This window comes from Megalops cyprinoides, chromosome 1 (assembly GCF_013368585.1).
Source record: "Megalops cyprinoides isolate fMegCyp1 chromosome 1, fMegCyp1.pri, whole genome shotgun sequence".
NCBI classification, from domain to species: Eukaryota; Metazoa; Chordata; class Actinopteri; order Elopiformes; family Megalopidae; genus Megalops; species Megalops cyprinoides.
In genome coordinates, this window is record NC_050583.1 from 14293093 (window position 1) to 14310240 (window position 17148).

Below are 17148 nucleotides of genomic sequence, written 5' to 3' on the forward strand. Positions count from 1 at the left end.
ATACATGCGTGTTAGGGTTAATACTCCTGTCACTGCCCTTGACCAAGGCACTGACAAAAGAACTGGAGTTGGTCCTTGGGCGCTGCACTGTGACTGCCCACTGCTTCGGATGGGTCAAATGCAGAAGACGAATTTCCCCACGGGGATCAATAAAGTGTACCACCACCATAGCAGTTAAGGAGCAGGACTCTTAACTGAAAGGTTGCTGGTTCGATTCCCCACTGGGGCACTGCTACTGTACCCTTGGGCAAGGTACTTAACCCACAATTGCCTCAGTAAATATCCAGCTGTACAAATGAATAACATTGGATGAGAGCATCTGCTAAATGACAATAATGTAATGTAATAAATGGAACTTGCTCCTGGACCACCGCATATTCCAGTTCGCTTCAGGGTCCTTTGATGTCGCTTTATAACAGTGGCTTTGAAACAACTACAGCGCAGGGTCATGAACTGGTCATATAGCACCTTCACCCAGCTGACGGGAGGAGCACTCTAGCCGGTTGCATCATTGGAAAGAAGAGGGGGCCTGGCAGTGCGCTTGCGTAGGAACAAGGCTGGTGATGTAGCCGCTGTAATCCCAGCGGATTCAGTCGGGAGACGGAGAGAGTGGAGGAGGGAGAGAGAGAAATGGACGGGTGGTGCGTTCACCCGCAAAAAGAAGAACCGGATACGACTTAGTACCTACCCGTCAAAATCAAAGAAAATTAGACTGCCGATTAAATGGTAAAACTTTTCATACAATGTGGACACGAATATTGAGTGACTAGGTGCCTATCGTTACGTGCAGCTAGAACGGATTGGAAAGTTGGATTTGTTTTAAATGCCTAGCCTAGGAAACTAGCTGTCTGGCTGGCTATGACTTCTCGGTCACGCAGCTTTGGCCATCGGAATATGAACATGGATGACGGGGAAACGATGTCTTTGTTAATTTAAGAATGATCCGTTATATTGTGTTTAGGATAACTCCAGTCGTTTAAAATAGTTAGCTAGTCCAGGCAGCAGGAGTTTGTGATAAAATCTTGTAACATTACACAGATGGGATTAATCTTGCTAGCTACCTAGCTAGCTAACGTTGCCACATTTAAGGACGAGTTGCTGGCTAGCTGGATCACAACAAAACAGTCTTGCGTTCCAGTTAAAGTTAGTTGTTGAACTATAAATATTTCAAAGAAATAACACTCAAGTAACGTTAGCCACATAAATGACGTGGCAGATATAACTAGTTGACCAGCTAGAGAGGTAACGTTAGTTAGATTTGTTTGTTGAATGACTGGATTCATCCAACACTGAATACGAATAAACTACAAGTTTACGGTCTGCTGCAAAGGTAAGATTCCGGTGTGATACAATTTATTTTTAATGTTAGCTAGCTAGATGGTTACCTAATGTTAGCTACTTGGCAGATTGAGAGACGTCCTATGTCGTTAAATTGACAGATTTTATGGCATTGGTGCTGAAACTGTGATTTAGAATTTTTAACTGCATGTTGTTGGGGGCTTTTTTAACTTTGCTGCCAGATAGCCAGCTTGCTATCTATGTATTAAGGGCCTTTGTGTCTATTCTCTACTATTGCTGTGTTAGCAAAACAGCCCCAAGCTAACAGTTTTACCAGTAAAGTTATATCTAGCTGTATCGAGCTAGTGTTAAATACGTAATATTGCAGTAACGTAGCAACATACATTTCAGTCGATATTTGGTTGTCAGAATGGGTAGTGTAAGTTATCTGACGGACATAACAATAAATGAAATAAGGTAACACACAAATCGAGTCGTGCCTTCCTGTGTTTGTAATAATATCGCCTAGATTTGCTATTTAGCAACACAAGATTCTTATCGTAGCTACAGATTTTACCCCTTAAGTTTCGATTTTATTTTAGGTGCTGAATATATTATTATTATTACACATAATTGATAACATTAGCTTGACACCTGCAATACTCGCAAGTCGTTCATCCTTTTTCGTTTTCAGTAACTACTAATTGTTTTGTCGTGAAGTGTTTATTTGAAAATCAGCATTTCAGTTCAATCATTTTAATTTGTGAACAAGGGGCCATTTATTTTTTGTAATCATTTTAACCACACAATATTATTCTGACATTACTTCAACAGGTTTGTCTTTTGGTGTCTTTGTAAGACGTCTTTTTGCAAGGGTACATCATCTCCCATCGCCTGTTTCTTTCTGTTACCTTCCCAGAAATCAGACTGTCCATCCACCTTTGCATTTACGAATATCTTGGTCTTCCTTTTTGCTTTTCAAATGAAAAACATACGTTCGTTCTACTGTTTTATAAGAGTTTCTTTCTTCCTGAGTAACGCATCCTTGCTGTTATGTACTCTGGATTTTTATATGCTGATCTCTGGCACACAAAAACAGGTCGCCCCTGGGACAGATGAACAATTAGCTGTCTTAGTTAAGCCACATTAAACGCCACGTACAATCCATGCTTTTGAAATAATATCTGGAGCCAGGCTGAGGCTAGCCCTGTGAAAAATATTTGTGTAATAATATTAATAGGGCTTGCAGAGATGGTGGGACATGGCCTCTTGTCGTCCTATAGGGAGATATGGCTTATGTTCTCCTTGTTGGGAGGTGTGCAGTTGTATCACCACAATAAATAACTGGGCATATCCTTCAATGACCGTTTAAGTGCTAAGGAATAGTCACTGCTTCCTGTCATTTTCTGTACACACAGATTTGTCTGTTATTGTTCTTACGTTGTCCCTTTTTTTGCCTGAGACTGGCAGCATGAGTCACCATGGGTTATTTTTAGCATTGCAAAGGGGGTTTATTTTATTTTATCTTATTTATTTGATGAATACCACTGTTATAATGGCCAACATTAATCTGCTCAGACAATGTCATGTGAAATGAACCTACATACAGTTCAGCCAAATTTAAAGAAATCAGGCAAATAAATGAAATACACATTTTTTACAATTACATTTTCGAGACAGTTTGTACTAACAATTGGCTTTTTTTTTTAAATGGAACAATCTTGGAACAAATGGCAGTGCCCTTGTATAACATTTTTGAGTGTTGACTGCTATAAAAATACTATTCATTTGCTCATGTCTGAGCAAATTGAATCTTCGTTCTTTTCTTCTAAGCTCAAGGACAGAGCAAAGCAAGATTCTGTCAGGACCCTTTGAACAGTCATCTCTTTAATGGTGCCTTGCAGCTCTGTGACTAAATGCCACTCTTCAGAGTTGCCTAGGCAGGGTTGTTTTTGTATATTTTAGGTTTGTCTGTGTACTTTGTCTTCTTTCCAGTATTTGGGTCACTATCCTAAGGCTCAAACCTTATAGCTAACATCACATCAACAAAAATGTCTCCTTTTATCCATCTCAAATTCAGTGCATGCCTTCATCTTCATGCCTTCCCAATTCAGCTGAGGTCACTTTATGACCATGGCAAAATATACATTTCGTATTAGCATAGCATGTACATAGCTCACATCCATTTTAGTCACTGTACTTTTATTTATGAAGAAAAACGGTAATCTTTCCAAAAAGGGGACTTGTAAGGTAAACTTAAATGAGTTTTTAGTTAGTTTTTAGTTATGTTTTAATTATTTAGTTATTTATGTTGCTCTGAGAGACATTCAGATTGTGGCATATGACTCCGTATTGAGCTGCCAATACTTGATGGCACACCTCTGTGCTGTGGAATCACCAACAGTCTAAAGGTACTGGGATTAAAAAAAAAAAAAAAAAAAAACCCTGAACCATCAGATTAACTAGATGCTCATTTAAAAAGATTAGGTTTACTTGCCAAGTAGTACAGATTCAAAAAGAGGAGACTGTACATCAGAATCATTTAAATAACCCCTTCTTTCTTCCTCTTAAAAAAAAAAAAAAAAAAATCAAATGTTAATCACAAGCTTCATGCTCATTGTTTAACTCCTTATGCATAATTGCAAGTTGTGAGCCTTTTATCGATGCTGGATATTTGAATAGAACAGCTACATAAGCCCTTTAAAACCAACTGGTTGCACTTCACCATGATGTGAGCTGAAGTGATTCGAGCAGTAAAACCTTACCGATGCTTCTCTCTCATAGATGAGCAGGCTGTGGAGGCGTGACGTGCCGCTGTCAGAGCGGTTAGGGAATGACTCCCCTCCCGGCGTCACCCCGGGACCCCTGCCCTCCGTGCCCCCCGGTGGCCCCAACATCTCCTGGCTGCCGGAGGCCCCCCTGCTCACCCCGGAGCAGCCCATCTTCCTCATGACCACCACTGCCCAGGCCGTATCCGGCTTCTTTGTCTGGACCGCTCTGCTTCTCACCTGTCACCAGGTAAGGGCCAGGGCTTGTGTTTGTTGGGGTGTAAATGGAATTGTAACACATCTCCATAAGTCTGAAACTGTCCACCAAGTTTCAGATGGAACATGTTTGGTCTTTGAATTAACACCTTACTTTCAGTTCAGCATTTTAGACACGATCTGATGAGCTGCCATGGCAACGGGAACTCTTACTCAGCCGTGACATCAGGGAGCAGAGGTTGCCTGGCAACACACATAGTTTATGTGTCTCTGTGTGTGTGGGTTTCACCAATTGTGTGCACAACCTAAGAAAGGCGATATGAGTTCTGTTGTGTAAAACTGAGAGAGACGGAGTGCAAGTTTCAGATGCAACAGAGACACAGTACATAGACACTTTGATCTTCTTACTGTAAATCTTGACAGCACGTCTGATTGGGAAACATACAATATCCCTTTAGTAACTACGTAGCTCTGTTGGATGTCTAATTTTAGTTGAACTGAAGGATGGGTTTTATTGTCATTTTGGGCGGTTCAGTGGGAGCACAGTAAGGCCGTCATAGGCTTGTGGAAATGGAAATGCTTCTGCCAGTCTTCACAAACAGAAGAGGTTTGAGTTTTTGTTAGGCCCGGAGTGATGTGGGTGTCTGTATGAAAGTGTATGGTGCAAATTGCCATGCATTAGCTTGCTCATCCTTGAGCTGCGGAGTCGCAGAGAGAGAATCTAAAGCTTTAACTCTCTGGGGAGAGCTCTACGCGTGAGCGCAGTGTTTCTCCAGACTTGTTCAGAGGCTGTGATTTTACACATACAGTACAAAGGTAAATCCTAGATGTGTGTACTGCAAGAGCACATACCTTTATGGGACACCCACTCCCTGAAAATGGTCATAGAGTACTCTTGGTCACACTCTATTTTACTTTATTGTCATTTTGGTCACTATCAATATGGTAGTATGTTTCACGTTAACATTGCCTATTGCCTTTCTAGATAATTTCTAGGCTCCATGGCCATTTTGTGTTGATTGTAATGGTAATTGTTAGAGAGCAATGTTTTTCACCTGGCGCCTATTGACGATGACTGTCTGTTCTGTACATGTATTGTTATTCCAGTTTTTTCTGTAGTGTGTATGTAATATATCTTGCAATATTAAATCTGTAAGTCTCTCTGAGTATGAGTCTGTCAAATAAGTAAAAAAAATTATATAATAAAAGATGACCCCCATGTTTCCACTGAAGACGGATATGTCATGCATATCTATTCAGCAAATAGCATGAGGGAGCCTTACAATTCTCAGAGCTCTTAGGCTCAGGTGATTGAAAGGCAGCCAGCAAAAATGTGGTTCATTTGTTGTGCCTCACAAATTGTCTGTTCTACTTCTTCCCATGTGCTCTACATTCTCCTGCTCAGCCGTGACTTCACCTTCTTTCCGCGCACTGAATAGTTTGTCTTTGGCGGACTCCTGAAAGTGAATTCATAAACTTGAAGGCACAGTTTTTCCTCTGTGTCTCTGGTGTGGCCACTTTAAGCGTAACGTGAGCTAGCTGTCCTCACTGACACAGTGTGACGATTCCTTTTCTTCCCTCCCCCCCCTTGTAGATCTACATGCACCTGAGGTACTACAGCTCCCCAAATGAGCAGAGGCACATTGTTCGCATTCTCTTCATCGTCCCCATCTACGCCTTCGACTCCTGGCTCAGCCTGCTCTTCTTCACCAACGACCAGTACTACGTCTACTTCGACACCGTCAGGGACTGCTATGAGGGTAAGGCCGCTCTTCGCTTAAACGACTTGCCCGCCAAGCGCGGTCTTAAATGCTTAAGAACGTATGAAATGTTGAAATGATGCTGTTGTCATCTCAAGGCCGTTGCTGCCACTTGAGTTGAAAGGAAAGTTTGACTTGGCTTGCAGGCTAAACCGTGAAGAAAAAGAAAATTACTCTGCTGTGCCTGTCCTTGAAATGGCAAACATGACCCTCTAAGACCCCATGAGAGAATGAAAACACAGCCGTCCCCAAGAAAATATTTCAAATACAGCTGCCTTTTAGTTCCATTAGTGATGGTGGTCAGAGATTCCAGAGAGGCCAGCCAAGCTCCACTTAGAAGCTAGTTTTTGACTGTTTTCCATCCGCTTTGAACCCTGTAGAAGCCTCCCTTCAGTACAGGACCGAGCTTGTCAACTTGGTTGTTTTTCTGTGCTGGACGTTTAGTCTAGTTTTTTTGCTTCTTAGAAAAATAAGTAATATCAACATACCAGCTACTGAAAATGTAAGAATACAGCCGATTTGCTAATTCAGTCCCTGTGTCCAGCAAAGAATGTTTTATTGCACATCTGAAGTATTTAAATCCTTCTTCTGGATATATATGTAACTGAAAAGAACAGGTGTGGCTGTCACTGATAACCGTGTACTAATTCTGTCTTGTTTTGGTCAGTTTAATTAACGGCAGACGGACGGGAAGTTAAATTGATTTTTCTGTTTAATTTGAGAGCATGGGAAAGTACAGTGATAAGGACAGAGCCACCCAGCCCGTTTTAGCTCATTATTAGTGTGTAATCTAGGACGAGACTGCCAATCCTAGGCGCAAAGGGTATCTAAATTCAGTTTGAAATAAGTTTTTAGAAATCCATAAAAAGAAACTCCGTCTAGTTAATTACTTAAATTTTCCATCTTTTATTTGAAGTCTTTTTGTTCTCCTTTTTGTTTTTTTGTGCATTTTTAAGGGTAATAGACATTATTGTGTTGTGTCCTCTTGGTTGACTCATGGGCACCAAGTTAGTTCCCTTGCTTGTATTGGTGTGACCCTTGGGCTTTCCACCAGTGTGCTTGTCATTGTGCATGTAGCCAAGGCAAATCTAGCCAATGGTGGTGACATATTATTTAAAAAAAAAGTAAAGGATGGGTGTAGTGTGGAAAGCTCTACTACCAGCACTGCACATTTCTAAACTGAAACCTGTACTAGCCTATATATACAGTGCCTTGAAAAAGTATTCAGTCTCCAATACTGTTTTCATTTTTTTTTTCAATTTTATTGTCTCAGATTACAGATTTAATTCATATTAAAGTAAGATTCTTTTCCAGCTGGTCTACACAGTATTATACATCATGACGAATCAATAGAAATGTCCAAAACCTTCCAAAAGTTTAGAAAAAAAAAAACGAAAACTTTGAGATTTAAAAAGTAAGCACACTCTTCGTAATTAGCACTTTTATAAGAACATTTCGAAGACACTGAACATACCTCGGAGCTCAGTGCAGTCCATCATACAGAAGTGGAGGAAATATGGAACTACAGCCACACTGCCTTTATGGAAGAGTGGCAGGGAAGAAACCGTTGCTGGAAAAAAAGCACATGCTTGCCCATAACGACTTTGCAAAATGTCACTTGGAAGATACTACAAAGATATGGCAGAGGGTCTTGTGGTGTGATGAGACTAAAGTAGAACTTTTTAGCTCAAACATTAAGCAGTATTTGTGGCGTAAAGCTAATACTGCACATCAGCCAGGAGGCACCATCCCCATAGTGCAATACACTGGTGGTAGCATCATGTTATGGGGGTGCTGTTCAGCAGCAGGGACTGGCAGTCTGGCCAAGATGTATGGGAAGATGAATGCTGCAAAATGCATGGAGATTCTGGGTAAAAACCTACTGCCCTCTGCCAGAAAGTGTAAACTAGTTTGTATTTCAGCAGAACAATGACCCAAAGCATACTGCAAGAGCGACACTGGATTGGCCTAAAATGAAGAAAATTGACGTCCTTGAGTGGCCCAGTCAGAGTCCTGACCTTAACCCCACTGAACATCTGTGGAAAGACCTCAGAATTGCTGTCCATTGCTGCTCTCCAACTAACCTTGAGCAATTTTGCAAGGAGGAATGGGCTAATATTGCTCCATCGCGTTGTGCAAATTTAATAGAGACTTATCCAAAAAGACTGATGGCTGTAATAGCTGCGATAGATGGTTCAACCAAGTACTAAAGAAGGGGGATGAATACTTATTAATTGTTGTCATTTCATTTCTTGATTTTTAAAATTCTTTAATGGTTTTTAAATTTTATTTCTTTTTTGGGCTGCACTGTTGCAGAGTTTGAGTGATTGACAAATTAAAAAAAAAAAATCTAAGTCTAATTAGTCAAAATCTCAGGTTGTGGAAATCATTTGTGGGGGAAAAAGGGGTTGGGGACTGAATGCTTATTCAAGGCACTGTGAGTAATGTAGAGTGCACTGAAGTTCTTTTCTTGTACTGCATGTGCCATATACAGTGCTACATAGGTCTCACTGAGGGCTGAAAGAGAAAAGTACGTGTGCATGTGCACTTTGCAGAAACATTCCTCCGAGTTGTAAATATGGACTCTGTCGGACGCGTCAAACAGATGCACACTCTAATAATAGCGTCGAGAGGGTGCGTGCGTGCGTGCGTGCGTGCGTGTGTGTGTGTGTGTGTGAAGGCAGGGGATCTCTTACAGCTCCAGTGACAGATGGCCTTGTGTCTCCGTTAGGGCAGCCATTTTTGTCCTCTTATTGTTCCAAGGCTTGCTGGGATGGCTGGGATCACGTAAGCCCGTTGCCTAGCAACCATGTGCACGCCACAGCCTAGCAAAGAGGTTTAAAAAAACAACAGTCACATGGATGAACTTATAAATTACTTGGTCATTAGGCACTGACCTACTGTATTCCCACAGCAACAGCAATAATGATCCTAACAGCTTTGATAAAGTATGGGAGTTTCAAGTACTCCTGGAGATGAGATGACCAGTTTATCTGCCCTGCATGCATTAAAGCCACATATTACCATTGAAGTCATCCCCACTTGTGGCTGAGTTAAATATGTGAGATAAATTAAAGCAGAGTGTGTGACCCTGTGAAAGGACCTGGAGCAGTCAGCACAATGTCAGCAGTACAGCATCCTGAGCTCTATACTCTATAGGCTCTGCCCTCTACACTGTACTCTGTGGGCTCTGGCCTGTCCCTTGTGTGCTCTACTGTGTGGACTCTTTGCTCTGCCCTCTGTGAGCTGTAGCCTGTGGGCTCCGTGATCTGTGAGCGGTCTGTGGGCTGTGTGATTTTGTATGTTGTAGTCTATAGTCTGTGGGTGCTGAGCTTGGCCCTCTGTGTGCTGTATTCTATGGTCTCTGTACTCTGCCGTCTGTGAGCTGTAGCCTGTGGGCTCCGTGATCTGTGAGGTCTGTGGGCTCTGTGCTCTGCCATCTGTGAGCTGTAGTCTGTGGGCTCTGTGCTCTGCCATCTGTGAGCTGTAGTCTGTGGGCTCTGTGCTCTGCCATCTGTGAGCTGTAGTCTGTGGGCTCTGTGCTCTGCCGTCTGTGAGCTGTAGTCTGTGGGCTCTGTGCTCTGCCATCTGTGAGCTGTAGTCTGTGGTCTCTGTGTTCTGCCGTCTGTGAGCTGTAGTCTGTGGGCTCTGTGCTCTGCCGTCTGTGAGCTGTAGTCTGTGGTCTCTGTGCTCTGCCGTCTGTGTGCTGTATTCTATGGTCTCTGTGCTTTGCCGTCTGTGTGCTGTATTCTATGGTCTCTGTGCTTTGCCGTCTGTGAGCTGTAGTCTGTGGGCTACGTGATCTGTGAGGTCTGTGGGCTCCGTGCTCTGCCGTCTGTGAGCTGTAGTCTGTGGGCTCTGTGCTCTGCCGTCTGTGAGCTGTAGTCTGTGGGCTCTGTGCTCTGCCGTCTGTGTGCTGTATTCTATGGTCTCTGTGCTTTGCCGTCTGTGAGCTGTAGTCTGTTGTCTCTGTGCTTTAATGGGCTGTGCTCTGCCCTCTCTGTGCTCTTCTCCCCGCTCATTACGTGAGCCACGGCAGGCTGCAGCTGTGGCCCCAGGGCCTTCGCGCTATATATAGAGCTCCGGCTCCCCGCGCTCCCACAGTGCTGAAGGCAGCAGGGGCGCAGGGGACAGTGACAATGCTGCGGCCGTGGAGAGCGGAATGTCCGCGCCAACTGGCAGCGCAGGCGGGCGGTGATGCAATGTGCAAATATGCTAATGACTCATGGTGAAATCCTCCGCGTATTTTTGCCATTTTCAGAGTATCGGTCATAAAATGAGAATATGTGAGAGAGTTGGAAAGTGTATTTTACTTTGCTCACATTTCTTTCAATCACAAGATTTATCTTTTTTTTTTTCAGGGGTAAAATGAGGGGAATAAAAAAGTGGTTCTTATTAGGACTTAAGACTGGAAAACAAGCGCACACACACACATTGAATTTTAAAGTCTTTTAAAGTCTTATAAATCGTGTCATTTCTTTTTATTTGCAGTGTTTTTGTTTTTTTTTCAGTGGTGTGCGCTTTTAGTTTAGTTTTTCTGGAAAGACACCATAAACACAGGGGCTTCATGAGGGTAGAGTGGGCCGGCATGGGTGTTAAACAGAGTTCGGGACTCTAATGAGAGGAGCAGCATGGAGGCTGTGGTCTGGAGATGGAGGACAGAGAGTGATCAGAGTGGTTAAGAGGGAATGAATCGTATGCGTTTCAGTGGGTGTTGATACAGGACATGGCTTGGAATATTCTAGCTGTTACAGTGCAGAGCCAAAAGACCACAATCCTTGTATTTCACTGTGCTGACACAACCAGTCACACCACTCATCTGTATGTATTACAGCCTGTTAGCGGGCCGGTCGACTGCAGTAGGTAAGTGGCACAGATTTAAACAGTAGGTTAATGATTTCCTTGTGCTGGTTGTTTCTGGGAGCAGCATGTCCTTGTGCTCTGTGTGTTCTGTGCCACGACCTTTTCAGTCAGCCAGGTGTGTTTGTTACAGGGCGGTTTTACAGTTTCAGTGTCAAAACAGTGCTGAACAAAGGCATTTTCACAGCAGGGATTGAATAACCAGAAAACCTGGAGCCATTTGGGGTGAACACTGGAAAATGATCCCCTGCCCCCAGGAAAAGGCGGTGGAGGGAATCTCCTCGAGAACAAAGGACTAGAAGCAATGAGAAGCTTGTGTTTGAGTATATTTGTTTGTTTACTGAATACATCCAGAGACTCTCAGGTGGCTAGAGCTCGACGGCTTTCTGATAGTTCTTGAGGAATGGTGGGTTTTATTCTGGAGTCTAGCCACACTGTGTTCACACGCACATACACAAAAGCCATGACGGCACCGCAGTTGCATTTAGCAGTACATAAAATCTGCGTCTTCCGTGGGTCTCATTGTCATAGAAACAGGAAATATGGGAGAAGGCAGCGGCTTCGCTTTTCTGATGAGGTGAGGTTTTCTCCATCACAGAATTCAGGCCCCAGCTCTGCTGCAGACGGCACTCACAGAGCACGTGCTGCAGCCTGGTGACCGTGACAAACTCCTCTCTGTCTCCTTTTCTATCCTGCCCCCCTGCCCCCCCCCCCCCACAGCGTTTGTCATCTACAACTTCCTCAGCTTGTGCTACGAGTACCTGGGAGGGGAGAGCGCCATCATGGCCGAGATCCGAGGGAAGCCCATCGAGTGAGTGTCCCGCCGGAGCGTCCGCTCTGGCTATCTTCCTGTTAGCGTTAGTGTGCTGCGTTCCTCTGACTTCCACTGTTTGCATGTGTTCACTGGTGTGTGTGTGTGTGTGTGTGTGTGTGTGTGTGTGTGTGTGTGTCGGTAGGTGGGTGGTAAGTGTAGCCATTGCTGTGTGTGACTGGTGTTTTCTTCTCCTCCTGCAGGTCCAGCTGTGTTTATGGGACGTGCTGCTTGTGGGGCAAGACTTACTCCATCGGCTTCCTCAGGTTCTGCAAGCAGGTATGGAGCAGGGCTCTGGTTTGTCTCTTTCTGTCTCTCCCTTTCTCTCTTTCCCTCTCTCGCCCCTCTCCCTCTCCCTTTCCCCTTCTGTGTGCCTCACATGGAGTAGAGTGTAATTAAACCTCACAGTCCAGCCAGAGAGTGCACATTAGTTATTACGTTCTCATGTCTGTCACCCAGGCCACCCTGCAGTTCTGTGTGGTGAAGCCCCTGATGGCCATGATCACTGTCATCCTGCAGGCATTCGGAAAATACCGGGACGGCGATTTCAAGTACGTCACTGAGCCTTTGCCTCCTGTTACTCACTCAGTGCTTGTAATGTAATGTATAAATGTCACTTCATTGCATTGGTATTGTCATAGAGGTGTAGTTACTCTGAGGATATACTTTCTTAAGCTTTCATATTGTGTATTGGGCAGCAGTGTCATGTAGTGGTAAGGACCAAGCCTCGTAACTGAAACATTGCTGGTTCGATTCCCCAGTGGGCCACTGCTGCTGTACCCTTGGGCAACGTACTTAGCCCACAATTTCCTCAGTAAATATCCAGCTGTATAAATGGATAGCATAAGAATTATAACCTATGTAAGTTGCTCTGGAGTGTCTGATAAATGTCAGTAATGTAATGTGCGGGAAGTATCACTTAATGTCTTGTGTGGGTGGATATTGAATTGTCCTCTCGGTTTACACGGTGCTGATTCTCCCTCCCTGCCCTCTGCCCCTCAGCGTGGCCAGCGGGTACCTGTACGTCACCATCATATACAACATCTCGGTCAGCCTGTCGCTCTACGCCCTCTTCCTCTTCTACTTCGCCACCCGCGAGCTGCTCGTCCCTTACAGCCCCGTGCTCAAGTTCTTCATGGTCAAGTCTGTCATCTTCCTCTCCTTCTGGCAGGGTGGGTTTGTCCTCAGACACCTGTGCTGACTGTTGGCACCATCATACACACACACACACACACACACATACACCCATGTGTCCAGCACAATCACTTGCAGGTTAATACAGGGATTTCTTGCATTTATTCTACTGTGACTTGTAGCCGATGGAAGAGAAATGTTTGCGCTATTCAACCTTGGGTTAGACGGCAGTACAAACAAGATTAGACATTAAGACAAAGATATTGGGAGAAAAAGGGGGGAAAAAAGCATAAAGAAAGATGACCCTGTGTCTGTCCTCCCCCTAGGAATGCTGCTGGCCATCCTGGAGAAGTGCGGGGCCATCCCGCAGATCAGCTCCGTGGAGGTGTCGGTGGGCGAGGGCACGGTGGCCGCCGGCTACCAGAACTTCATCATCTGCGTGGAGATGTTCTTCGCTGCCCTCGCCCTGCGCCACGCCTTCACCTACAAGGTCTACATGGACAAGAGGCTGGACTCCCAAGGTAAGAGACAGAGGGAGACATTAAGCCAAAGAGGACTGTGGGATGTGCTTTGAGAATGCAGTTGAATGGTTGAGAGAGATGCTGTATGCTCATTGTGTGATGTTTATGTGATGGAGTGAGTGAAAGCTCAACTGGGAGAAATGTGGTCTGAGTCTTAGCCAGACTCTCGGTGTGCATGCTGTGTCTGACTTAAACCTTTATTCTTACATAATTAAAACTGAATTCAGAGTTGAAGAGGGGAAAAACTAACCTGACCAGGTAGTTGCAGTCTAACCTGATAAAATGTCTTACATGATGGGGGCCCAATCCTAGTCCTGAGGAGTGCTGCCGTCGTGCCGGGTTTCCTGGTGCTCTTTGAGTGATTAACAGTCTTCTAGCTAGAAGCAGATGCATTGATTCCATGGGGCTGTGCTGATTTAGTGTAACAGAGAATATCTGTGTGAGATTTTAGAATTGGACATGGAAGAGAATTAGAAAATGGTGTTTGTCTTTCACAAAGCTGTGGGTGTTTTCCTTATATCTTTCTCTTAGATTCAGAAGCCTCCTCCTTGCTAATGCTCACGCCTTTGTTATACTTCTCTCTGAGGCACATTCTCCCCCCCCCCTTTTCCCTTCCTCGTGATTGCCGCCTTTCTGTAATCCCTCCCCTCTTCTTCTTGTGACCTTCTGTTCTCCCTGCCAACTCCCTTGTTTCTTCTCATATCCCTTCTTTCTTTCCATCCTTTCATTCCACACTCTCCCTTGCCCCGAAGTCCTTCCAATCTTGACAATCCATCCCTTTTTTAACTTCTTCGTCTTTCCTCCCCTCTGAATTCCTTGGCTGCACTCTCTCCTCTCTGTTTCTTCTTCTCATTTCTTGAATGTGTTTGTTTCTCCTCCCTCCCATGCTGCGCTGTTAAGGCCCAGTACCTACGTATGGACAGTACGGTAGGTCCTTCGTTGTCTGAATTCTCGCCACCCACTGCTCTCATTGTTCCGTCCGTTCCTCTCATTTTCTGTCTTTTGCTTTATTTCTGCCTCTGCTTCTTTTGTACCTTTTTGGGCTTTTGTGTCTCTGTTGACTTTATTTGATTCCCTGTCTGTGTGAATGTGAGTGTTTGCCCTGTGTGCGCTGTGTTTGTGTGCTTAGAGGTTTTCTCATGCAGGCATACAGCTGTCATTTTCTTTCATTGTCCTTTTCCCATAATTCCCTTATTGATTTTGTTTTGCACACTCATTGTGTGTGGCCCATGCTGTGTCCCCTCCTCCCTCTCTGATTGGCTCCTCTCTGTGCCCCGCCCCTCCTCCCCCCACCAGGCCGCTGTGCCCCCATGAAGAGCATCTCCAGCAGCCTGAAGGAGACCATGAACCCAGGGGACATGGTGCAGGATGCCATCCACAACTTCTCCCCGGCCTACCAGCAGTACACGCAGCAGTCCACCCTGGAGCAGCGGGCGGCCCCGCCCGTCTCACGCAGCCATAGCACCGTCAGCACCCGCGACAACGAGAAGACCCTGCTGCTCAGCTCCGACGACGAGTTCTGAGCCCCGCGGGGCGGACGGGGGGAGGGGGTGGGGAGGGATCAGGGGTGGGCAGGGCAGAGGGACGGAGACGAGACAGTCAGTACATTCTGTAAGGCTCTCTTCAGGACCACGTGTCACAGGTGTACATGGAATACTGTGACACACTGATACTCACAATCAAAACAGGACTTTTGAAAGGGACACATCACAGTACGCAGGCTTGCTACACATACAGACATTGACACATGCTTAAAACTGAAGGACACACATACGCGCCTAGAAGTGCAATCTGGAGGGACTCAATCTGACACATTTTAAACAAGTGCCATAGTTAAGCATTTTGGCACGCCTCAAACTTGTACACACATTATGTAGAGTACAGACCTCTTTGTACGCACTTACTTTATACAGTCGACCTGCTGTCACAGGCAGATAGAAGGAACTCATAGAAACAGCAGCACACAGAAACATGCAGACATTAATTGGAGAGAGGTATGGTGTGACTGTCTACATACACTAGACACACTGCTTCAGAAGGGTACAGCGTAATCGAATTGGGAAAGATACAGTCAAACTTTGATAAGATGGGAGCTCAGATGCGCGCGCGCGCACACACACACACACTCTCTCTCTCTCTCTCTCTCTCACACACACACACACACACACACACACACACACACACACACACACACACAGAGGCACGTGTAGGTACATTGCACATGCACAAGCAGGATATACATAGGAGATGTAACAAAATGCAGACACCCAGACATTTAGGGCAATATGAAGACACAGACGCATGAAACGTGATCAATAGGAGACAGTAAATTATTTCATTTCATTCAACTTCTCTCCACCATGCTGATCTCTTCCTCGAGTACATGCCAAAACAGAATAGGAGTCTTTGTGAGAATGGAATCCTTATATCTAAAGGTTAAGTGTTTTAGTGAGAAAAAGGGTTCTGCTAGTGTGTGGTGAAGCTTTGCTTGGGAAAAAAAAAATGTCACAGGAATTTCTGTTTCACGGTGACTTTCAGATGCACTACAGAATAGATTTCCTTTTCTCCCAGTAGATATTTATTTCCTGTAGTAAATAACGCTTCCCCATTCTTCCTTGTCTGGCTTTAAGAAGCACGACGGGAATGTGTGGGTGTGGAGTGGGGTCATTTGCGTTGTGGTGCTGTTTGTTTATCTGAGGACAGATGAGAGTGGTGTTGTTATGGGAACGTCTGGCAAGGTTGCAGATTAAGAGGAGTCGGCTCCTGGCATGACAGCAGTAGCAGCCCTAAGCAGACAGGATTATAATGGCGTAATTGGGATGTTATATGCATGCTACAGATTAAGCAGGCTTTTGCCAGCACGCCATGCAGTAGATCAGCGCAGTGAACAGACATTAACAACAACGGTCGTGCAAAGTTTATAGGTTATATTTGTACGCAGATATAAACAGGAAGATTTGTTGGAAGATTGGTTTAGATACACGCAGGCATTTTCTGTATGAAGCCTCATTTTAATTATTCACCAACATGTTTTAATGTAAAGCATTAAGGTTACGCATTGTCAGACACTCAAGATGACACAAAAGATCACGCAACATCACACATTGAATTTAAACATCCGATGCCCTTTTTAGACAACGTAGCATTTACAATTATAAGAGGCCACTAGAGGGCAGTAACGAATCTTTTGATGTGGACATGTCTCGCACGCATACCTGTATGATGTGACACGCCACTCATCATACTCTTATCCACATAGCAAAGGGAGTATAGTTATTTAGTTTCCCTCCTTTATGCTTTCCCTCCTCCTTTTTTTTACTGTGACTGAGTGCCAGGTCCATTAAAATTTCCATCAGAGAGTTTGTGTTGTTGTTGGAGTGGTGAAGAGTTGATGCCACACACGGGTCACAGGTTACAGGCAGCTAACAGGTTGAGGGTTTACATTAGAGAAACATGATAACGTGCAACCATTGATTGCGTGCCTGTGTGTGTCCTTTACCTGGGTCAAGGCTCTGCCAGTAGTTGAGTATTTGATCCAAGGATCAGGGTTTTTCGTTTGGTGTAAGATCCGAAGTGGGGAATCAGCACTTACTCCAAACCATAGGCACGCTTCCAGAGACCTGCACTCGGCCCCCACGGGACATTGTTGTGTATATTGTGTATAATATTGAGGCCAGTATAATGTACAACATGGATCTACAGAGGGAACTTAAAAAAAGGAGATGTTTTATGGTACTTATTTTTTTAAGGGTCTTCAAGAGTGATCTTAAGTAGAACTTAACCACCCCTCCCCTCCCCTT

General features: G+C 44.6%; 1 protein-coding gene across 1 annotated transcript; it reads left to right on the plus strand.

Annotated features, from left to right (window-relative positions):
• Positions 1-607: 607 nt before the first annotated feature.
• On the plus strand, positions 608-15468 carry tmem184ba (transmembrane protein 184ba). The gene is made up of 9 exons (XM_036541022.1): positions 608-726; positions 4063-4296; positions 5857-6022; positions 11603-11693; positions 11897-11972; positions 12153-12244; positions 12696-12865; positions 13154-13348; positions 14645-15468. Exons 1-9 carry the CDS (start codon positions 724-726, stop codon positions 14869-14871), a joined length of 1254 nt encoding a protein of 417 aa, XP_036396915.1. The 5' UTR covers positions 608-723; the 3' UTR covers positions 14872-15468.
• The last annotated feature ends 1680 nt before the right edge of the window (positions 15469-17148 follow it).

Bases quoted from the DNA above. Each gene is read 5' to 3' on its own strand.
- tmem184ba (XM_036541022.1), top strand. The intron at 6,023-11,602 runs GTAAGGCCGCTC...CCCCCCCCACAG, and splicing joins CGTCAGGGACTGCTATGAGG to CGTTTGTCATCTACAACTTC. The intron at 11,973-12,152 runs GTATGGAGCAGG...TCTGTCACCCAG, and splicing joins TCCTCAGGTTCTGCAAGCAG to GCCACCCTGCAGTTCTGTGT.